General features: G+C 39.7%; 1 protein-coding gene across 4 annotated transcripts in view; it reads left to right on the top strand.

The window, feature by feature from the left end:
* The window catches only part of gbf1 (golgi brefeldin A resistant guanine nucleotide exchange factor 1), a 49,731-nt gene extending 32,613 nt beyond the window's left edge, over window positions 1–17,118 (top strand). For 2 of the 4 annotated variants that reach the window (XM_088351122.1, XM_088351120.1), the window contains 20 exons: window positions 591–673; window positions 784–1,020; window positions 1,500–1,593; window positions 1,991–2,167; window positions 2,374–2,438; window positions 2,563–2,686; window positions 3,188–3,259; window positions 3,399–3,493; window positions 3,572–3,725; window positions 4,438–4,663; window positions 4,766–4,923; window positions 4,998–5,247; window positions 5,566–5,774; window positions 7,029–7,179; window positions 8,608–8,738; window positions 9,441–9,542; window positions 9,780–9,893; window positions 9,976–10,153; window positions 11,281–11,499; window positions 13,714–17,118. In XM_088351122.1, coding sequence (XP_088207248.1) covers window positions 591–673; window positions 784–1,020; window positions 1,500–1,593; window positions 1,991–2,167; window positions 2,374–2,438; window positions 2,563–2,686; window positions 3,188–3,259; window positions 3,399–3,493; window positions 3,572–3,725; window positions 4,438–4,663; window positions 4,766–4,923; window positions 4,998–5,247; window positions 5,566–5,774; window positions 7,029–7,179; window positions 8,608–8,738; window positions 9,441–9,542; window positions 9,780–9,893; window positions 9,976–10,153; window positions 11,281–11,499; window positions 13,714–13,961 — 3,087 coding nt within the window. In that variant the 3' untranslated portion in view covers window positions 13,962–17,118. Of the gene's footprint in view, window positions 1–590; window positions 674–783; window positions 1,021–1,499; window positions 1,594–1,990; window positions 2,168–2,373; window positions 2,439–2,562; window positions 2,687–3,187; window positions 3,260–3,398; window positions 3,494–3,571; window positions 3,726–4,437; window positions 4,664–4,765; window positions 4,924–4,997; window positions 5,248–5,565; window positions 5,787–7,028; window positions 7,180–8,607; window positions 8,739–9,440; window positions 9,543–9,779; window positions 9,894–9,975; window positions 10,154–11,280; window positions 11,500–13,713 lie in introns of all 4 variants that reach the window. The other 2 variants (XM_088351121.1, XM_088351119.1) reach the window with 1 other exon arrangement.
* Window positions 17,119–17,891: the final 773 nt, after the last annotated feature.

Here is a 17,891-nt window from a genome sequence, read left to right as displayed (position 1 = left end):
GCAATGTGTAGTATTCACCACAGTGAACATGTGTTGGCACTGCTGTTATTTTTGACGTGAGAAAACTATGCAGAGCCTCAGTGTGTAAATCAAAGCCTTTTGTGAAGGATTTGACTGTGAGACAACACGTAGTTAAAAAGCCATGGGGGAGAGTTTTAACATATCAGAGTTGTATTGTTAAAAAAGTGATTATCAGATGCACTTCATTATGACAAATGTACAATTAGGTTACTCAGATTATAAGGTTGAGTTGCTGTTAATACTGTAGAGTATTTAATGTGTTGACCGTTTACCAAATCCTGCCACCCTGAGACTTGAGGCTATCTGTTATCACTCAGTGATTGTGTTTATTTACAGGGGGATTTCTGCTGTAATCCCTGTTTTGGAGACTTATCCATATTAAATGACACATAATGAGTGTGTACACACCAGAAGCATTTTAATTGTCTGGTAGATTCTCAGTTCAAGTTAAATAATAAAAATGTCTTATTGTTACTACAATGTTTTGTTAATGACCTAACAAAATTGCTGTTTTGAATGAGAGGTTATACATATTAAACTTAGTGTCCTGTATGTTTTCTTTTTAACAGCAATTCAAAAAGAATCTAAAAGGAGTTAATGGAAATGAAGACTTTAACCAGGACATGTTAGAGGATATCTACAATGCCATCAAGTAAGCTGGAGTACACACAGTGTTTTGTGACCTCGTAGAGAGAAAAAAAAATCCATCTTTGTACTTTTGATGGTCACAGTGATCATCTAACATAAAGAAATATTTTGCAGGACTGATGAGATCGTAATGCCAGATGAGCAGACTGGTTTGGTAAAGGAGAACTACGTGTGGAGTGTGCTGCTACACCGTGGTGCTACACCAGAAGGGATATTTCTTCACTTGCCACCTGGCAGCTACGACCACGACTTATTCACCATGACCTGGGGTCCAACAATTGCAGCTCTGTCCTATGTCTTTGACAAGAGTCTCGATGACAACATACTCCAAAAGGCCATCACTGGCTTTAGGTAATGTTTATGTGTAGTCATTTGGATTAATGTGCAAAACAACCTATATTTTCAGACCGCTCTGCACGATATCAAACATATCATAACCTCTTTTAGCTTTGTTTTAAAGTCTTGTTGTGCGAGCTCAAAAAAGCAGCACGGACCAAAAACATTAAAAAGTCTGTATATTTCCGGTGTCCATTTTTTTAAAAAGCTATAAATATTTTTGGGGTCTTCTCATCTCAAGTGATGATTATGTTGTAATATTTAATATGAATAAATAAAAAAATATATATACTTATTTTTTGTTTGAAATTCAGAGCCATTTTTAAGCTTTTCATAAGCGAATTATTGTGGTGCATATGTTCGATTAGTGTGTCCAAAATGATTTTGAATACTGACAAAACGGTTTAAAATGACTAAATAATTATATAATTGTAATGTGAAAAAGTGATGTGAAATATGTCATCATTAATGTGTATGTATTTTCTTCTGTGCAGGAAATGTGCCAAGATAGCAGCTCACTATGAATTCAATGATGTTTTTGACAATTTGATCATCTCGCTGTGCAAGTTTACCACACTGAGCAGTGAGGTGAGAAAACTGTTCTTTTAGTCATTCTAAAAAACTTGAACTCAATGGCATTTAATTTGCTTCCACCTACTACATTGAACCATTTAAATAAGAACTAAATATGTGGTTTGATGTCATTCTTTATAAAATCTGAAAAAAGATGTATTAAATAAAGATTGGATTTTTTATAAAATGCCTTTTTGCACAACAAATTCAGATTATAAACTTGAAATAATTGTGATTAGATTTTCGCTATTTTTTTTTAATCATCATAGAATAAATTGAGATTTTAAAATACAGCACGTGAGTGTGTGTTGGCATCAGACAACTTTTCACAGATTACATTTTCAACAGCAAACTCCACTGACTGCTGGGTGGACGGCTTGGTTTGTAACTGACTGGTTGTTCTTTCTTCTAGTTAGTGGAAAATCTTCCAAGTGTGTTTGGGAGCAACACAAAGGCGCAAACAGCAGCCAAGACTGTGTTTGAGCTTGCTCATCAGCATGGGAACATCCTAAGAGAGGGTTGGAAGAACATTGTTGATTCAATGCTACAGCTGTTCAGGGCTGAGCTCCTACCCAAAGCCATGGTTGAGGTCAGCTTCAATTGTATTTTTTTAGTTGGTATTTTAAAACATTTTACATATTCTGTAAAATCTAATCATGGCAGAAAGTCTACGCTTAACTATAATGCATTTTATAATCCATTTTTGTGTCGGTGCGTAGCCGTTTTCTTTAAAATCGTTCTGCGGCGTTTGCTGCCACCTATCGGCAGCCTGATAAAATTGTGTATTTTGAACAGGTTGAGGATTTTCTTGAACCAAACGGAAAAATATCACTTCACATTGAGGAAACCCCATCAAATCGGTGTGTATATATTTAGGCGGAGTAAATTTTGCCTCCTTTTTTATTATTATCTCCTGTTGTCGTTTTGACTGATGTCTACAAAATTGTTTTGCTAATACATTTCTCTTATGCAATATAATATCAGTGGAGAATCAGCAGTGTTGAGTTTTGTCAACTGGCTGACTCTGAGTGGTGCCGAGCAGTCTGGACTAAGAGGACCTTCCATGGAAAATCAGGAAGCCAAACAGGCTGCCATCCTCTGCATAAAGGTGCTCATTACAATGTCTGGATTAAAATTATTCATTTAGAATTAGAGTGAAGCCTTAGGATTAGCCTGAATAGTAATTTTGATGTAACAAATGATTTAAGTTTCTCTAAAATTAAGGTTGTAAATAGGTTTACACGGTACATTTTAATCCCTTAGTCCCTTAGTATATATATCTTTATTTTGTATCACAGACTAATGTGAATTTTCAGCATTGATTTTACTTCCAGGAATTAAAGGCTGATTGAACAATGTTGCAAAGATAAAGTTGCGAGAGACGCTATATTAAATTCTAATCCTAACACAGCTCTTGTTAAGAAGCCCTTGGCTACGTAGAATCAAGTGATATATCTTAATACTACACTGGATGAATTTTAAGATAGATTTACCTGCAGGTTCAAGTGACAGAGAAATGGCCTTTTCAATGCTTTTAATTTGCTTATTGGAAAGTGCAGAGTTTACAAATGCAAATATTGTAAACTTGTTTATCTGTATTTTTCTCCAGCAATGTGACCCTGAGAAGATGATCACAGAGAGCAAATTCCTCCAGCTTGAGTCTTTACAAGAACTAATGAAGGTAATTTTGGTGTTAAGTTTGACTTAAATATGAGTTAGTGGTATATTTCTACTTATGAGTTTTTTTTTTTTTTTACTGTTGTTGCTCTTGAATATTTATTTTTCTTATGAATTAAAATAAACTAGAATATCTTTTACAGGCATTGATATCAGTAACCCCAGATGAAGAAACGTATGATGAAGAAGATGCCGCCTTCTGCTTGGAGATGTTACTGCGAATTGTTATGGAAAATAGGTGAGGGTCTCTCTATAACAAAAAATACATAATGTCTTTCCTTCTTTTATGCACTTACATGTTTTTTTTTGCTTTTAGAGACCGTGTGTCCTGTGTGTGGCAAACCGTGCGGGAACATCTATGTCACCTCTGTGTACACGCTAATGAGAGCTGCTTCTTGGTGGAAAGAGGAGTAGTGGGACTACTTCGACTTGCAATCCGACTGCTACGACGGGAGGATATTAGTTCTCAGGTACAGGTTTTGGCTTACTAGTAGAGACGGTACAAGATTGTAGTATGAACCTCAAAGTATAATAATTAGCAAAATATTGAGACATTGTGGTTGGGTTTAAAAACTGTCACAGTGTGTTAGATTGACACCATTTTGTGACATGGAAAAGGCGTAGTGATATATTTAAACAGTGCTTTTCCATGAGCTACTACCTACGGATGCAAGAGGGGCAATTTTTCCGGATTTGTAACATTTGTTTCCTTTTTGTGTAAAAATATGCTCCATTAACATTCATTGATCTTGGTTTTAAGCTTCCTTACAATGGTGGCCTATTAGTAGTTTTGCTAATGTTTTGCCGTTTGTGACCTAAACATCATTATAAGTAGCTTCCGGTAAATCGTTTTCTTTTCACTTGGGGGCATTCCTTTTGCAAACATTTTTATCACCCTTTTTAATGGCAAAATAAAACACATTCACACATAAATCAGTCATTTAAAAATTCTACAGAGACCGAAATGGTGTTCGGTGAAGTCACGCTTATTTGTAGTCTGGGATCTGCTTTCATTCTTGTGCTATCCCAAGGTGAAATGTCGACAGTTAGGACTATTCTTAGTTCCATTAAATATTAGGCAAGCACTCTCCCTGCTCAAACTTGAAAAAAAAAATCTTTCTGTAATCCATTATATCATTTGGCTATGAAGAGATCTTAATATGTCTTGCTTTTTCCATGCAGGTGCTTCTTTCCCTGCGTCTTCTGCTGATGATGAAACCACACGTTTTGTCCCGGGTAAGCAGAGAGGTGGCTTACGGCCTTCATGAGCTGCTCAAGACCAATGCGGCCAACATCCACAGCACAGACCATTGGTACACACTCTTCTCGCTGCTCGAATGTGTCGGTGCTGGGGTGAAACCTCCAGCATCTTTTCAGTTTACTTCTACCAGCACAGACATTGAAACAGGTATAGCATTTGTTTCACCTTTCACATAATGCTGAGTGTGTGTCTAATACAATAAAATAAAGCACCAAAATTCATCATTTCAACCAATGTTTATGTTTCCAGGTGCTCAATCAGACAGTGAGTTGCCATCCCACCATCAGAGTGACGTGAGTTTAGATCGCGGCTACACATCAGACTCTGAGGTCTACGCTGAACACAGCAAAGCCCGAATCCCTCGCTCCACAACAGATGTTGATGTTGCAAGCAGTGGATGGCTAGTGGTAAGTCCTAACACATGACTAGTGATGATTAATCGTTTTTTCCTTCTACTTCAACACTTCTTTGTGTTTTTTAGGTTGGAAAAGAGGATTTAGAAACTAATAAGATCCTACCAGTAGGCTCCAAATCTCAACTGAATCACCCTCTGGTCAACCAGTACAGTTTGACAGTGGGTCAGGACCTTGGCCAGCATGACACAAAGTCTCTCATCAAGTGTGTGGAAACGTTGTCATTTATTGTTAGAGATGCTGCCCACGTCACGCCTGACAATTTTGAGTTGTGTGTTCGAGCCATCCGGGTTTTTGTGGAGGCTAGTCTCAATGGAGGTTTGTTAAATTATTATGTTACTCACATGTCAAAATATAAGAAATATTTGAATTGGCTGTCACAAAGGAGGAGTATAAAATACATTCCATAATGATTTTTCTTTTTGGTTCATAGTTGCTCAAAATTCAGGTCTTAATGTATTAAAATTTGTGATTTGTAAGCAATGCACCATTGGCTGTTTTCACAGCATCTTGGTGCGGAACATGCTTGACTGGAATGATTAGCATCAGAGCATTTAAATAGTCCTCTTCAGTATCTCTATATCACATAGCAATAATTACTTTAGCGCAACTTATTCACCATCAACAACTCTTTAGGTTACCGCAACCATGACAAGAAGAAGAGTCACAAGTATGATTCTGCCAAATCCCGTTTGAGGAGGAAGGCTGGCGGGAAGGAGAAAGAGAACGGCAACGGCAGCCGGCGAGGCGGAAGTCGAGCTTCTGGCCAACGCGCATCACGTTGCCATAGCGATGATGAGGAGGATGAGGGCGTCCCCGCAGGTTACCATACGGTGTCATTACAGGTTAGTCGGGATGTAAGTACAGGAGACTTCTTTTTCATTTAAATTCATGTCATTGATCTGGCTTAGAAGCTACTACTGGTGCAGATACTTAGGAGCCTGAATGCAGATTTCAGAAGGAAATTAAATGTTTTTGAGGTGACGTGTTTGAGGAGTATGTTAGGAGTGACAAGATTGGATGGATTGAGAAATGAAATCGTGAGAGCCAGAACTGGAGTAGTAGTGGAACTGAGCAAGCGTGTGGATAAGAGAGTACTCGGTTGGTTTGGACACATGGAGAGGATGGATGAGGAGCGAATGTTGAAGAGGATCTACAGAGCAGAAGTAAATGGAAGGAGACCAAGAGGAAGGCCGCGATTGACGTAGATGGATGGTGTTATGGTGTTATGAGTGCACTGCAGGAAAGAGGTCTAAATATAATGGAAGTTAGAGCTCTTGTTGGTGATAGGAATGAGTGGATTGATTGATTGAGGTGTTGTGAAATGATAGTGGGATGTTTGAATGCATTCTAAGGGATGGGCAGGGCACCGTATGATGCGGCAGGGGTAAACCAGTAAAAACTGTCGGGCCTTGCTGTTGAGCAGAAGAGTGTGTTGTGTCACCCTGACCCGGGTGACATGGCCGCTTTCTTGTGTCCCGTTTCATCTGGAGGGACGAAAGCATGACCAACTTGGTGCCGAGGTGCTTAACTTGTTCGGGTGTTTTGGCATTTGGGTTGGCCATGGTCCAAACATTTTTTTGTGTGTTTTTTGCTACTTTTCAATGATCTATTGTTCAGTGCATTTGTATTTATTACTAGTTGGGCAATATTAAATTATTGCAGCAAAAAAAATCTTCTGTCACCTCCTCTAGTCTCCATAAATAAATTAGCCTGTGTATTAATCGTCATTCTGTTCCACAAGCGAATGTGTGGAGCGCAATAAATAGAGAATAAGAAGGCTTTGACCCCATTCCTGTGGTGTGTTTTAATTGGCTTTAGGTTTATCATATCATTCCTGACATATTGTCCCCAAAGCATACACATTAGGTGAAGTAAAAGCTTTTAAGTGATCTGAAGGTTTGACAGTATAAGGTTCAATACGTTGTCTATTGGTTCCCTCCATTGGTTGAAAACACTGACTACTAAGACATTGAACTTGTCAGACATTGGATGGCAAACTCATCTAACATCATCCATTGCTCAGAACCGTGCATGCTATTATTTGTTGTTTGATGGTTTTTCAGTTTTTTTTTCACTGATCGCGGTGTGTGTTTCAGCTTTTGGACTTGATGCACACATTGCACACTCGAGCTGCCAGCATCTACAGCTCCTGGGCAGAAGAACAGCGTCATCTGGAGGCTGCTAGTAAAAAGATCGAAGCTGACTCGCAAACATTGTGGAGTAGCTGCTGGTGCCCTCTGCTACAAGGTCTATTTCGATCACATTTTATGGAAACTGATTACTAGACACACATCACACTAAAAACATAATTGCCCAATGCATTTTCTGACTTTTGAGGATAAAATGCAACTTCATTAGGTTCAAAAGTTAGCCTGAAATGGTGTTAGTTCAGATATCCGCCATATGACCGGTTGGTTGACTTGAGCATACGTGCATTTAATGCAGCTTTATTTTTGGGAAGCTTATTTAGGCAAAAGTCTCAATCTGGACAAAAATATGCTGGACACTTATGTCAATCCTGTAACTCCCCTGTGTGTTGTCAAAGATGCACAAAGTCATTGCTGGAGTCTAATTGCCAATTTATTACCGTAAATTCCGGACTATAAGCCGCTACTTTTCCCCCTAACTTTTAACCCTGCGGCTTATTCAGTGATGCAGCCAATTTAAGTAATTTTTCTAACGGCCGCTAGCGGCGCTCGAGTGTTGCTACCACTAACTGCCCTGTCAAAGCTATATTATTATTATTAAAGCCTTGAAAACTCTCTCTGTCTACCTTCTTTCTTTGTAATTAAGTGTAACCCATGTATAATATGTATTTGCAACTGTATATTTTTGTAATGTACTTATTTGTATTTATATTAGACACTTATTCTGACATGTTTTGCACGGGTGAACGAAAAATGAGGGGCGGCACAAACGCGAGGTGCCGAGTTTAAGTGGGGACCGCTAAAGGTGAGGGACAGACAAGGAAAGAAGAGGGGGTAAAAAGTTGGTTAAAGAAAAAGGAGTTGCGTGAGTAAATGTGTTTATCTGATATATTTTTCCCACCCTTACCTTTGGAAATATACACTTTTTTCTTTGGATAGCTTTCAACGGGACCTGGACTCTGCAGGTCAAATCTTAAGTACCGGTATCATTTTCCGTTCATTTTGCCGGATGTGATTTTTGGACTGTGGACTTTAATGAAGGACATTTAGTTTCAATCGTGGGACTTAAACTCGGGTTTGGGTTAATTTTGTGTTTGTGTTACATGTTTAAATGTGGGCGCATGCGGCTTATATACAGGTGCGGCTTGTGTATGTACAAAATCGGTTTTCCTCTTAAAAATGTGGTGGGTGCGGCTTATAATCAGGTGCGCTCTATAGTCCGGAATTTACGGTAAACTAAATAACAAGGGGTCAACCCATTCAAACAGGAGCTAGTTTTAGCCGCAGCTCATGCTCATTCATGCTCAAAAACAGACTGACAAACATCCACCCAAGTCACCTCCCTCCTCTCTGATGTCACGTCTCCCTTAAAGGGTCCATACACAAACATAAACGCAAGTAATAGACATTAGAATACTGTGACGACATGCATAAGATATTTAAGTAATCAAATGTGTTGTGCTTGTGATATTAAAGTGGACTTGGGTCACCCCTTATGCTTTTAATGATGTTCTGAATCCCTCTCAAGGCATTGCTTGGCTGTGCTGCGATGCCAGGCGTCAAGTGCGAATGCAAGCTCTTAACTACCTCCAGAGGGCTCTGCTCGTACATGATCTGCAGACATTACGCGCCACAGAATGGGAGTCCTGCTTCAATAAAGTAAGTCTTAAACTCCAGGGAATAGAAATGAGATTATTAACATCCATTCCTAGCCAAACATGTGTTGGGAATTAATATCAAAATGTAGCGTTTACCAAATTGTTCGGATTAGTTATCTGACTCCATTAACCAAACACAACCTACATCCCACAATTTATGCACACTCGTTTCCTGAGGGTAAAGATGAACAAGAAAGCTGACATTTTCACATGGGGGCAGATTTAATTTCATTAACAATTTAGCTAAGTGTACTCCTTCGAAAACGGCCGAAATAGTGTGGTTGGAGTCTCTGGGAAGCCCTTTTCCGAAGTCCTTTAGCTCTCTCCTATTGGCCATCTTCTCCCCGCATAATGGCGTGCCGACTCCTCCCATGGGCGTGCCAAGGAAGCCCCCTCCGGGTGTCGCAATGTCTGGAATACTCAAAACGACACCGAGCGTTTCTACGTCATCAGAGCCTTGTTCTCAAAACAACGCCTGCCGTTTTCTGTCTGGATGTGCTGATTATCTTATCAGCAGTACGTCCTGTTCTGTAAACAACATCTTCTACCACTTATGTCTGCCCTGAACTTTCACTGCTCATTGAATAAAGGCACAGTCCGTAACTAAACTACAGCATTAAACTCAATAAATGTAACTTGTACTCAATCATAAAATCCTTTATAGTCAAATGTATAAAATCCTTCACATGTCCTCTTCTTGCAGGTGCTCTTTCCATTATTGACTAAGCTGCTAAATAACATCAGCCCAGCTGATGTTGGTGGAATGGAGGAAACAAGAATGAGAGCCTGCACTATCCTGTCGAAGGTTTCTACTTGCTTTTTGTTGATTTTTATTCGGTGTTCTTTTTTTTTCTTACCTGTGGCTTCAGTGTGGAAGAACTACTCTTGAGTACTCTGCTGATATCTTGTGGTAATTGTGTTTTAGCCAGGGGTGGAAAGTGATGAGCACAGATGTTTTTTTAATTTATTTTTTTCTACCTCAAACCCCAATTTCTAACTTGAATATTAAAACATTATTATTATTTATGTATTTGTATGTCAGGTATTCCTGCAGCACCTCCTCCCGCTGTTATCCCTGCCTACCTTTGCTGCCCTTTGGCTCACCATTTTAGATTTCATGGACAAGTACATGCACGCAGGGTCCAGTGACTTGTTGGTAAGTGGCTGTCCGTAATTGTCAAAGTGATTTCTGTCATGTCAATGTGGGATTCAACAAACCTTGTTGTCGGTATGTTTAGTTGGAGGCCATCCCAGAGTCTCTGAAGAACATGCTTCTGGTGATGGACACAGCAGAAATCTTCCACAGCACCGACTCAAAGACGAGATATTCGGATTTATGGGAAATCACGTGGGAACGGATTGACTGTTTCCTGCCTCACTTGAGAGAGGAGCTTTTTAAACAGACTGTTTTGCCAGGTGCTTGTTGATGTCGATGGTATTTATTGGCAACATTGCTTGTCTCAACTTCTGATATACAGTGGAACCTCTGTTCTCGACCATAATCCGTTCCAGAACCCTGTTCGAAAACCGATTTGTTCGATCACCAAAATCATTTTTCCCATTAAAAATAATGTAAATCGTTTTAATCCGTTCCAACACCCTGAATGTTTACCTTGAATGTTTCACGTAAACATGAAGCTAATCGTACGTTCGCGTTATCGTAATCTTCCGTACGAAAGATTACGCTAACAAGAACGTGTAAAAATAAAAAAATCAGGTCGTTTACAAGTTATTTAGCACCCGGGTCTCCACAACAAGTGGTGAGCGGTTCATTGGAAAGGGGGCTCCGTTCCAACACCCTCAATGTTGGGCTCTGTTCCAACACACTGAATGTTTAACGTAAACATGAAGCTAATCCAGGCTAATCGTACGTTCGCGTTACCGTAATCTTCCGTACGAAAGATTACGCTAACATGAACGTGTAAAAGTAAAAAAAAAAGGATAAAGAAAAGAATTATGAATAGGATTTCTTACCTTTGTGGTGGTCAGCAGAAGGCGCAGGTGGACGGTGGAGCTATTATTTCTTTCTTAAATGCAATAGTTGTACGCACTACTTTTCCTTTTTCACCTGTAGCAACTTTGCTCCTTGCACTGACTTTCTCTGGAGGCATAATTAGGGGCTGAAACACTTGGTACACCTATATTAAAAGCGAAAGCAAAACGAAACTCGTCCGCACGCGATAACAGTCGGTCACGAAAAGAGTGATCTACACCCGTACGCCGCTCCGCATCGCACCCTAGCATACGCACTCACGCATTACCGGCGTTCGAACTCCGATTTTTGGACCGAACTGCGAAGCAAGAATTTCTCGAAATTTTTGGTCGGACTCCGATTTGTTCGAACTGAAAGGAGTTCGAAAATCGAGGTTCCACTGTATATATTTAAATGACAGTATAAGTGGCACAGCTACGTATGGAAAAGACGCGAGGCCAGCTTCACTGGGTTTATGCAGACCCTTTATGACTTATTTTCTGGACTACTGTACATTTTATTTAAATGGAGGATCATATTTTAAAAATGTGAAACCGTTGTCATTCTGCAGATCCCGTGAAGTTACCTTCTCCTTCAGAACCGGCACCCAGTCCTCCTCCCGAGGTGCAGTCAGTTCCCTCGCCGGGCCGTCCTTCCTCGCCGCCGGGCCCTGTGCTTCCAGCGCTTCAACAACCCCCCTCCCCAGTGTCTGTGCCCATCACTCCTGCAGAGCCTGGACCTTCCAGCAGGCCAGCTTCACCCTTGGAGACCCAAGCAACCAACGTTAATGGTAATACATATGTGGCGCTACGGCAGGGGTCAGCAACCTTTTCGGTGTGGAGTACCACTTTCAAATTTCCTTGTAAATCAGTGTGATACACTAAGAATAAAGACTCACACAAAAACATTTTAAAATCCAACAGAGCTGTCATTTTACACCAGTCCAAATATATAACATGGATATACATTGAAATCGTATAACTGACCAATTTATCTTCCACTATTCTTGTTTATCAATAAACTAAAATATAAATGTGAGCAACATGTGGAAAGGCCTGTATACAACCATTACTTTAACTTCTTACCACAAGAATCAACCATTCTTCATCTATAACGAACTACAATCAGGGTTGGGTAGGGTTACTTTAACTTGATTACTTTCAATTACTTTTGGATTACTCCAATACCAAATATGCTAATACAAGATAAAAGAAACTAAATATGAATAAAATGATGACTCACAACACGTGGTAAGCTTTCTCCCCTGGCTTTGATCTCTTTGATCTCCGGCAAAACTAACATCAAATGCGACGGAAACAAAATGAAAATAAATCCAAACAGCTTGCCAACATCATTTTTGCCGTTCCATGTGTTCCCTTACTCCCCGAGCCTGCACAAAATGTAGTCATTTTATTCATATTTAGTTTCTTTTGTCTTTTATTAGCATATTTGGTATTGGAGTAATCCCAAAAGTAGTTGAAAGTAATCTAGTTAAAGTAACACTACCCAACCCTGACTACAATCAAAAAACAAGGGATATGGACAGCTACCATACCATTCATCAATGAAATCTTATTGCAGAAAATATCAAATCTTGAAATAACAGCAGCAAAGCAGAAGGCTACTTGAAAATACTGTATGTGCAACAGAAATAACAGCTGAAGAGTAGGGTACACGCACGTACAAACGCTTCTTTAATATATTCGCCATAAGCAAATGGTTTTCCGTACTTTGCTATGCAGTGAGCAATGTGATAGCTTGTGTTTTTAGCAGTGAAAAACGTTTTCAGGGTTTGTTTGCCGTGCATTTGAATGTCTCCGCCTTGTCCTTGAATTGACGTTTATGTTTAGTCTCGTAATGACGTTTAACACTTGATGTGCGAGGTACAACGCTCTCGAGGCATAATGCACAAACAGCACGGTCATTTTTTTTTGCTGCACAAAGCCTCAGTCCTCGCTCCATGCTGGGTGGAAAAGCCTATATTTTTTCATCTATCGCGCGCCGGTGTTTCTGTGGCTGGGTTAAAACACAGATCTCTCCTCCTCTCCTCGGCGCCGCGCAGACAGAGGCTCACGCACGGCACTGAGGAGGAGGGGCGCTACCGTAAAGCCTCTAAATAACACGGCGCGCAACTGGAAATGTCTACATTTCAGGTAAAAATGCACATTTAAAAAAATTAATCATTATTATTTTGCCATGCGCTCGCGTGCCACTGGTTAACCCCTCGCGTGCCACTCCTGACACGTGTGTCATAGGTTGCCGACCCCTGCGCTACGGCTTACAGGACACTGACATGAGTCCGATTGTTGAGGCTTCCAAAATTTGTCTCGTACCCGCTGCATTGTTAATGGCTCCGGCGAGTCCTTGTTAGGCAACTCCTGTACACTGTGATTTAATTCGGAATGAGAAATTCAAGTCAAGTCAAGTCAAATTTATTTATACAGCCCTTAATCACAAAAAATTCCAAAGGACTGCACAGGATTACAATGACACAATTACCTGATCTTAAACCAACATGCGGGCAAGGAACAACTCAAAACCTCAGCGTGAGGAAAAAGAGAAACCTTGGGAAGGGACCTCACAAGTGGTATCCCCCTTCCAGGATGACCAGGGTGAATTACATTTAGCATTACAGTTCACAAACATAGTAAACACTAGGTAACATTTTGAGAATTTGTCCGGAAAGTGCATGACAGGAGCAACGCCCCCGGCCTGTAAACTAGTCCAGAAAGTCTATGACGGCCATGACGCAGTTTCCCATCTCTGCCAGCTGGTCCATGCAGGCGTTCACATGCTTCAGGTCAAACGCTGGTCTGCTGACTCATCTCAAATCCTCCTTCTCCTTTGTATCACCACCAGGCAGGCAGTCGGAAAAAGACAGGACAATACAGAATATGAAATGGTCTACAGCTCGGGTCACCAAGGTTTTCTTCTTCCCAGGAGGGCATAACAAAAAACAATTTAGAAGCACTGGTGTACAATAACATTGATTTTTGTCGTTCAGGACCAGAGCGCTCATCCTCGCCGGTGATGCCCCAGATGGCGTTGCCGCCTCAACAGCCTCACATCCAAGTGCCGTCACCCTTGAGCCAATCACCTCTCATCATCCAACCGCTCGCGTCTCCTCTGCAAGTCGGAGTCCCGCCCATGTCCCTGCCAATCATCCTCAACCCCGCCCTCATCGAGGCCACATCCCCGGTCCCGCTACTTCCTGCTCCAAAACCTACGAGCCTTTCTGATGAGGTCAAGTAAGGACACACACGCTTGTCGGATTATAAGTTTTTTCCACTTTTAATTTGTAAAAATAGACGGGCAAAGATTTATGTCATATTGCTATTTTTAGACCATTTTTGAGGACATTTTGCAAGTTTTTTTCGGTGCTCATTACGGATTATACTTTGTTTGCTTTCACCGTTTTTGGACACTCCTTGAGGATATAACAGTTTGATTTAAGGAAGCATGTTGAAGCTGAGAAATAACTTCGTTTTATCATTTAAAAAATATCAATAACGTATTTATTTGTGTATTAAGCGCACAGCTATTTTTTTAATTTGAAATCGTAAGAAAATTTGTTTCACTTTTTATCAGCTCAGATGTTGCAGTTGGTTGCAACGGGATTTGAACACAGTGGTGAAAGCAGCAAATTCTGACCACCTGATCACCAGTCGTATAGATGACATGTGAAAAGGCATTCTATTTGGTTTCATTACCACACTGTTTTAGCCACAGTACGAGAGACGAATGTTAATCATGTTGTGAATTTCACATGTCACAACGACAATAAATTCTATTATATTCTTCTATTCTAAGTATTGTAAGTGACAAATTATTGTCATTGTATCTAGTGAAAAACCTTTGTATTCTTCTATTCTAAGCATTAAAAGTGACAATTTTATTGTCATTGTAAGATATAAAACAAAATTAACATTCATTTCTAGTTGCATGACTAAAGATAGTGTGATAATGAAATAAAAACCAATGCCTTTTCGTACGTCATCTATATTACTGGTGATCCAGTGGTTAAATTTTGGCACTCTCACTGTATTAACCCGGGTTTGATTTCCGATCCAACCAAAACCTCATGTATTACTACACGCACCCCGACTTTAAGTTCTTTTTTAGGTAAAATAAAAAAAGCGCGTGATACACTGATGAATACGGTATATTTACATATACACCTAGCCAGATTGCGCCATCAGTAATTGATGGAATCATTTTGTTGACGGTTGGCAAGACACACCAAAATTATGGAAAATGATGCGCGGCAATCCCATCCTGTGATGCCTTCAAAACAGTCGTAAATAAGCCAATTGCAAAAACAGAAGCAGATCAGCACTACTAAGAACTGTTTACAGTTAGCTGTTAGCTTCTGTTGCAGCTTTCATTCGGTTTGGAGGTCGAAACTCATCTTTTGGAATCGTCCCTTTTTAATTCCAATAAATAATAAATAGGTTGCGTTATTGACCAGTTCAGGGTCCTAAATGAGGACTTTTCAGTCCTCAAGTACTCTGTGGTACCGTTTATGGGGAAGTCTGTGAGAAAACCGATAGATCTACATTGGATTGAACACCAACCACTAATCTAGTGGATAAGGTGCTCCAAAGTAAACATATCAATAAAAATGGCTGTCAGTTGTAAATTTTGGAAAATTACATTTAAACAAATTCCCAGAGCTGCGTACCATTAAAAAAGTCGGGAGGTGCTTATTAAGAGATTTTGCTATCTGGTTGCTTTAGATATTGACAGAAGAATACGTAAATTGTTTGAATGATTATCGAGGATTACTGAATTATTCTGTTATTTTAGCCTCTGTTGGGATCCATCGGCATATTGCACCCGATCCTTCCGTCTTTCATCAATTCCAAGTGACTGATCATGTATTGTATTTTTCGCTCTATAAGACGCACCAAGTTATAAGGCGCCCCCCCAAAAAAGTGTTATGTTTTATATTTATCATACATATGGCGCACCAGACTACAAGGGGCATGGAATTGAGACTTCAGCAAGAGCTACTGTGTTCTGTGACGTACAATAGTACAGGAGTGATCCGCCCATTCCCTAAGATCCCATAACCCTAATCTCGAACTCCCAAACCCCTACCTCCTAAAGCTTCAACCCCTTATCGCCTAACCATACTATCCCATAAGGCTAGCCTGCAATGATTTAATCAGTCGATAGGTTTCGCTGAGTTAAATCGTAAAACATTGTTTGCAACAGGAATCAAACCCGGATCCCGGGCAATTAGAATGTCGACGTTTACCACAGTAGGACCAGTGGTACAGATGACATGTGAAAAGGCAATAGACCTTATCATATTATCGCACTATTTTTACTCACAGTGCCAGAAACACTGATTTGCATAGTGTGTTCTGATAGATAACCGTCTCTAAAATGTTTCTCCTGTGCGTCAATAAGATGTCGTTTAATATAAATACACACATCGACGACCAGGGTTCAAATCCCGTCGTATACAATGTAGTACAAATTCAGCCAGCGATGTTTTTCGATCGATCGTATATCCACCGTATTCTGCGGTATATTAGTCGTACCAGGTCATAAGGCGCATTTTCAAATTTTGGCTAGTACGAGGGTTTTTAGGTGCGTCTTATAGTCCAGAAAATACAGCAATCTACGAAACGTGGCGGCCTCTTGAGAGGAAATAAAATATATAATATTCGTTCGTGCCTTATGGGTGCATGTAAATGTTGAGCATTTTAGCTACCGCATGTCAGTTAAAATGGGTCGCTCGGTGTTCTTCGCACTCAGAACGAGCGTGAAAACATTTACAGTATATTATTGTTGGTGTACTTCGACTAAGTCTGGTATTGAGTTCCCAGTTTCCCTTAATGATGTTTTAATACATGACGAGTAAACGTCTCTGATCGGTTCGTATGCACGTGCAGCCCGTCGGAGAATCGGCACATCAACATTCCATCGTGTAAATCGACTGCTATCGAACGCAGTATATTGTTATTTTGTACGTGTTTCCCTTTTGCTTTGTAGCGCTCATTCCTGTGTTTAAAGTGGGACACGTGCTAAAAATTCATGAAATCAGTCGTCTCAAAAAGTGTTTCATTTTAATGACTTTTCGGCTAAGCAACGGATACATTGCAGTAATTGGAGTGAAAAGTGTGTTGTTGTACTAGTACTCAAATTCTCTACTTGAATACCAATTTTGTCAATTCGACAGGAAAGCGTTCCCCTTTGCCATGTTTTATGTTATTTATTGAGTTGACCCACTTATGGAGAGCTATTCTCCGAACACTAGACGAGAATTTATAGACACAGAAAACTGTGGGCTGTTTATTTTGTTGCAGAAACGGGAAATCAAAGTCATCGGAAATGTATATAATATATAAATGAAAAACGATGTACTTTTTACCATGTAATAAATATAATGTAAATAAAGGTTTGTTGTTATGTATTTATTTGGGAACACTTGAGTATCTTGCGTAACAGTCTTGTTCCACGGACAGACTGAGGAGATCATTTCTTCCTCATGCCATGAGGCTCTTTAACTCCACCCAGGGGAGTAAAAGCCCACATTAAACCCCACCCCCACATTTGCATATTACCCTATTTTTATTACAGTGTGTATTTTCCGTAGCACTATTTAAATACTCTATAGCAGAACTTTATATTGGGTATTTTTGTATTCTATATCTTTTATTTTATTATTTTAGTTTTCAATACAAGGATACTGCGGGAAGTGTGAATTTCCCTACGGGGATGAATAAAGTATCTATCTATTTAAAGTTCGCAGTGCTAAGTCATTGAGATTTTCTAGGAAATTTGACCATTTGGCTTTGATCAGTTCTTTAAAAATTAGCGAATAATTTATATATGTAAATCACTCAATGTCCTTATACAACGCAGATATTTTGTGCTTAACTGAGCCTTTTTTGGCTTCTACTTTTTTAATAATTAAAACTTGGTAATAACACGCTAATATCATGGTTATAACCTAGTAATAACACGTTATTGAATAAATGTATATCAAACCGGTTGCCTTTTGCGCTAATCCGCAACAAAAAATAGCTCTAATTTTTAAACTGTTAATCAATAATGCACAATTTAAAAAGAAGGGAGGTACTAGAGTAATATTAAAATAGTAAAAATATTTCTGCGCATATTCTCTAATTTACTAAACAGTGACCCCTCTTCCAATGGGGTGGTTATCAT

The sequence above is a fragment of the Urocampus carinirostris genome, chromosome 13 (genome assembly GCF_059441175.1).
Source record: "Urocampus carinirostris isolate Australia breed hairy pipefish chromosome 13, RoL_Ucar_1.0, whole genome shotgun sequence".
NCBI lineage: Eukaryota > Metazoa > Chordata > Actinopteri > Syngnathiformes > Syngnathidae > Urocampus > Urocampus carinirostris.
This window is presented reverse-complemented; position numbering and strand designations above follow the sequence as displayed.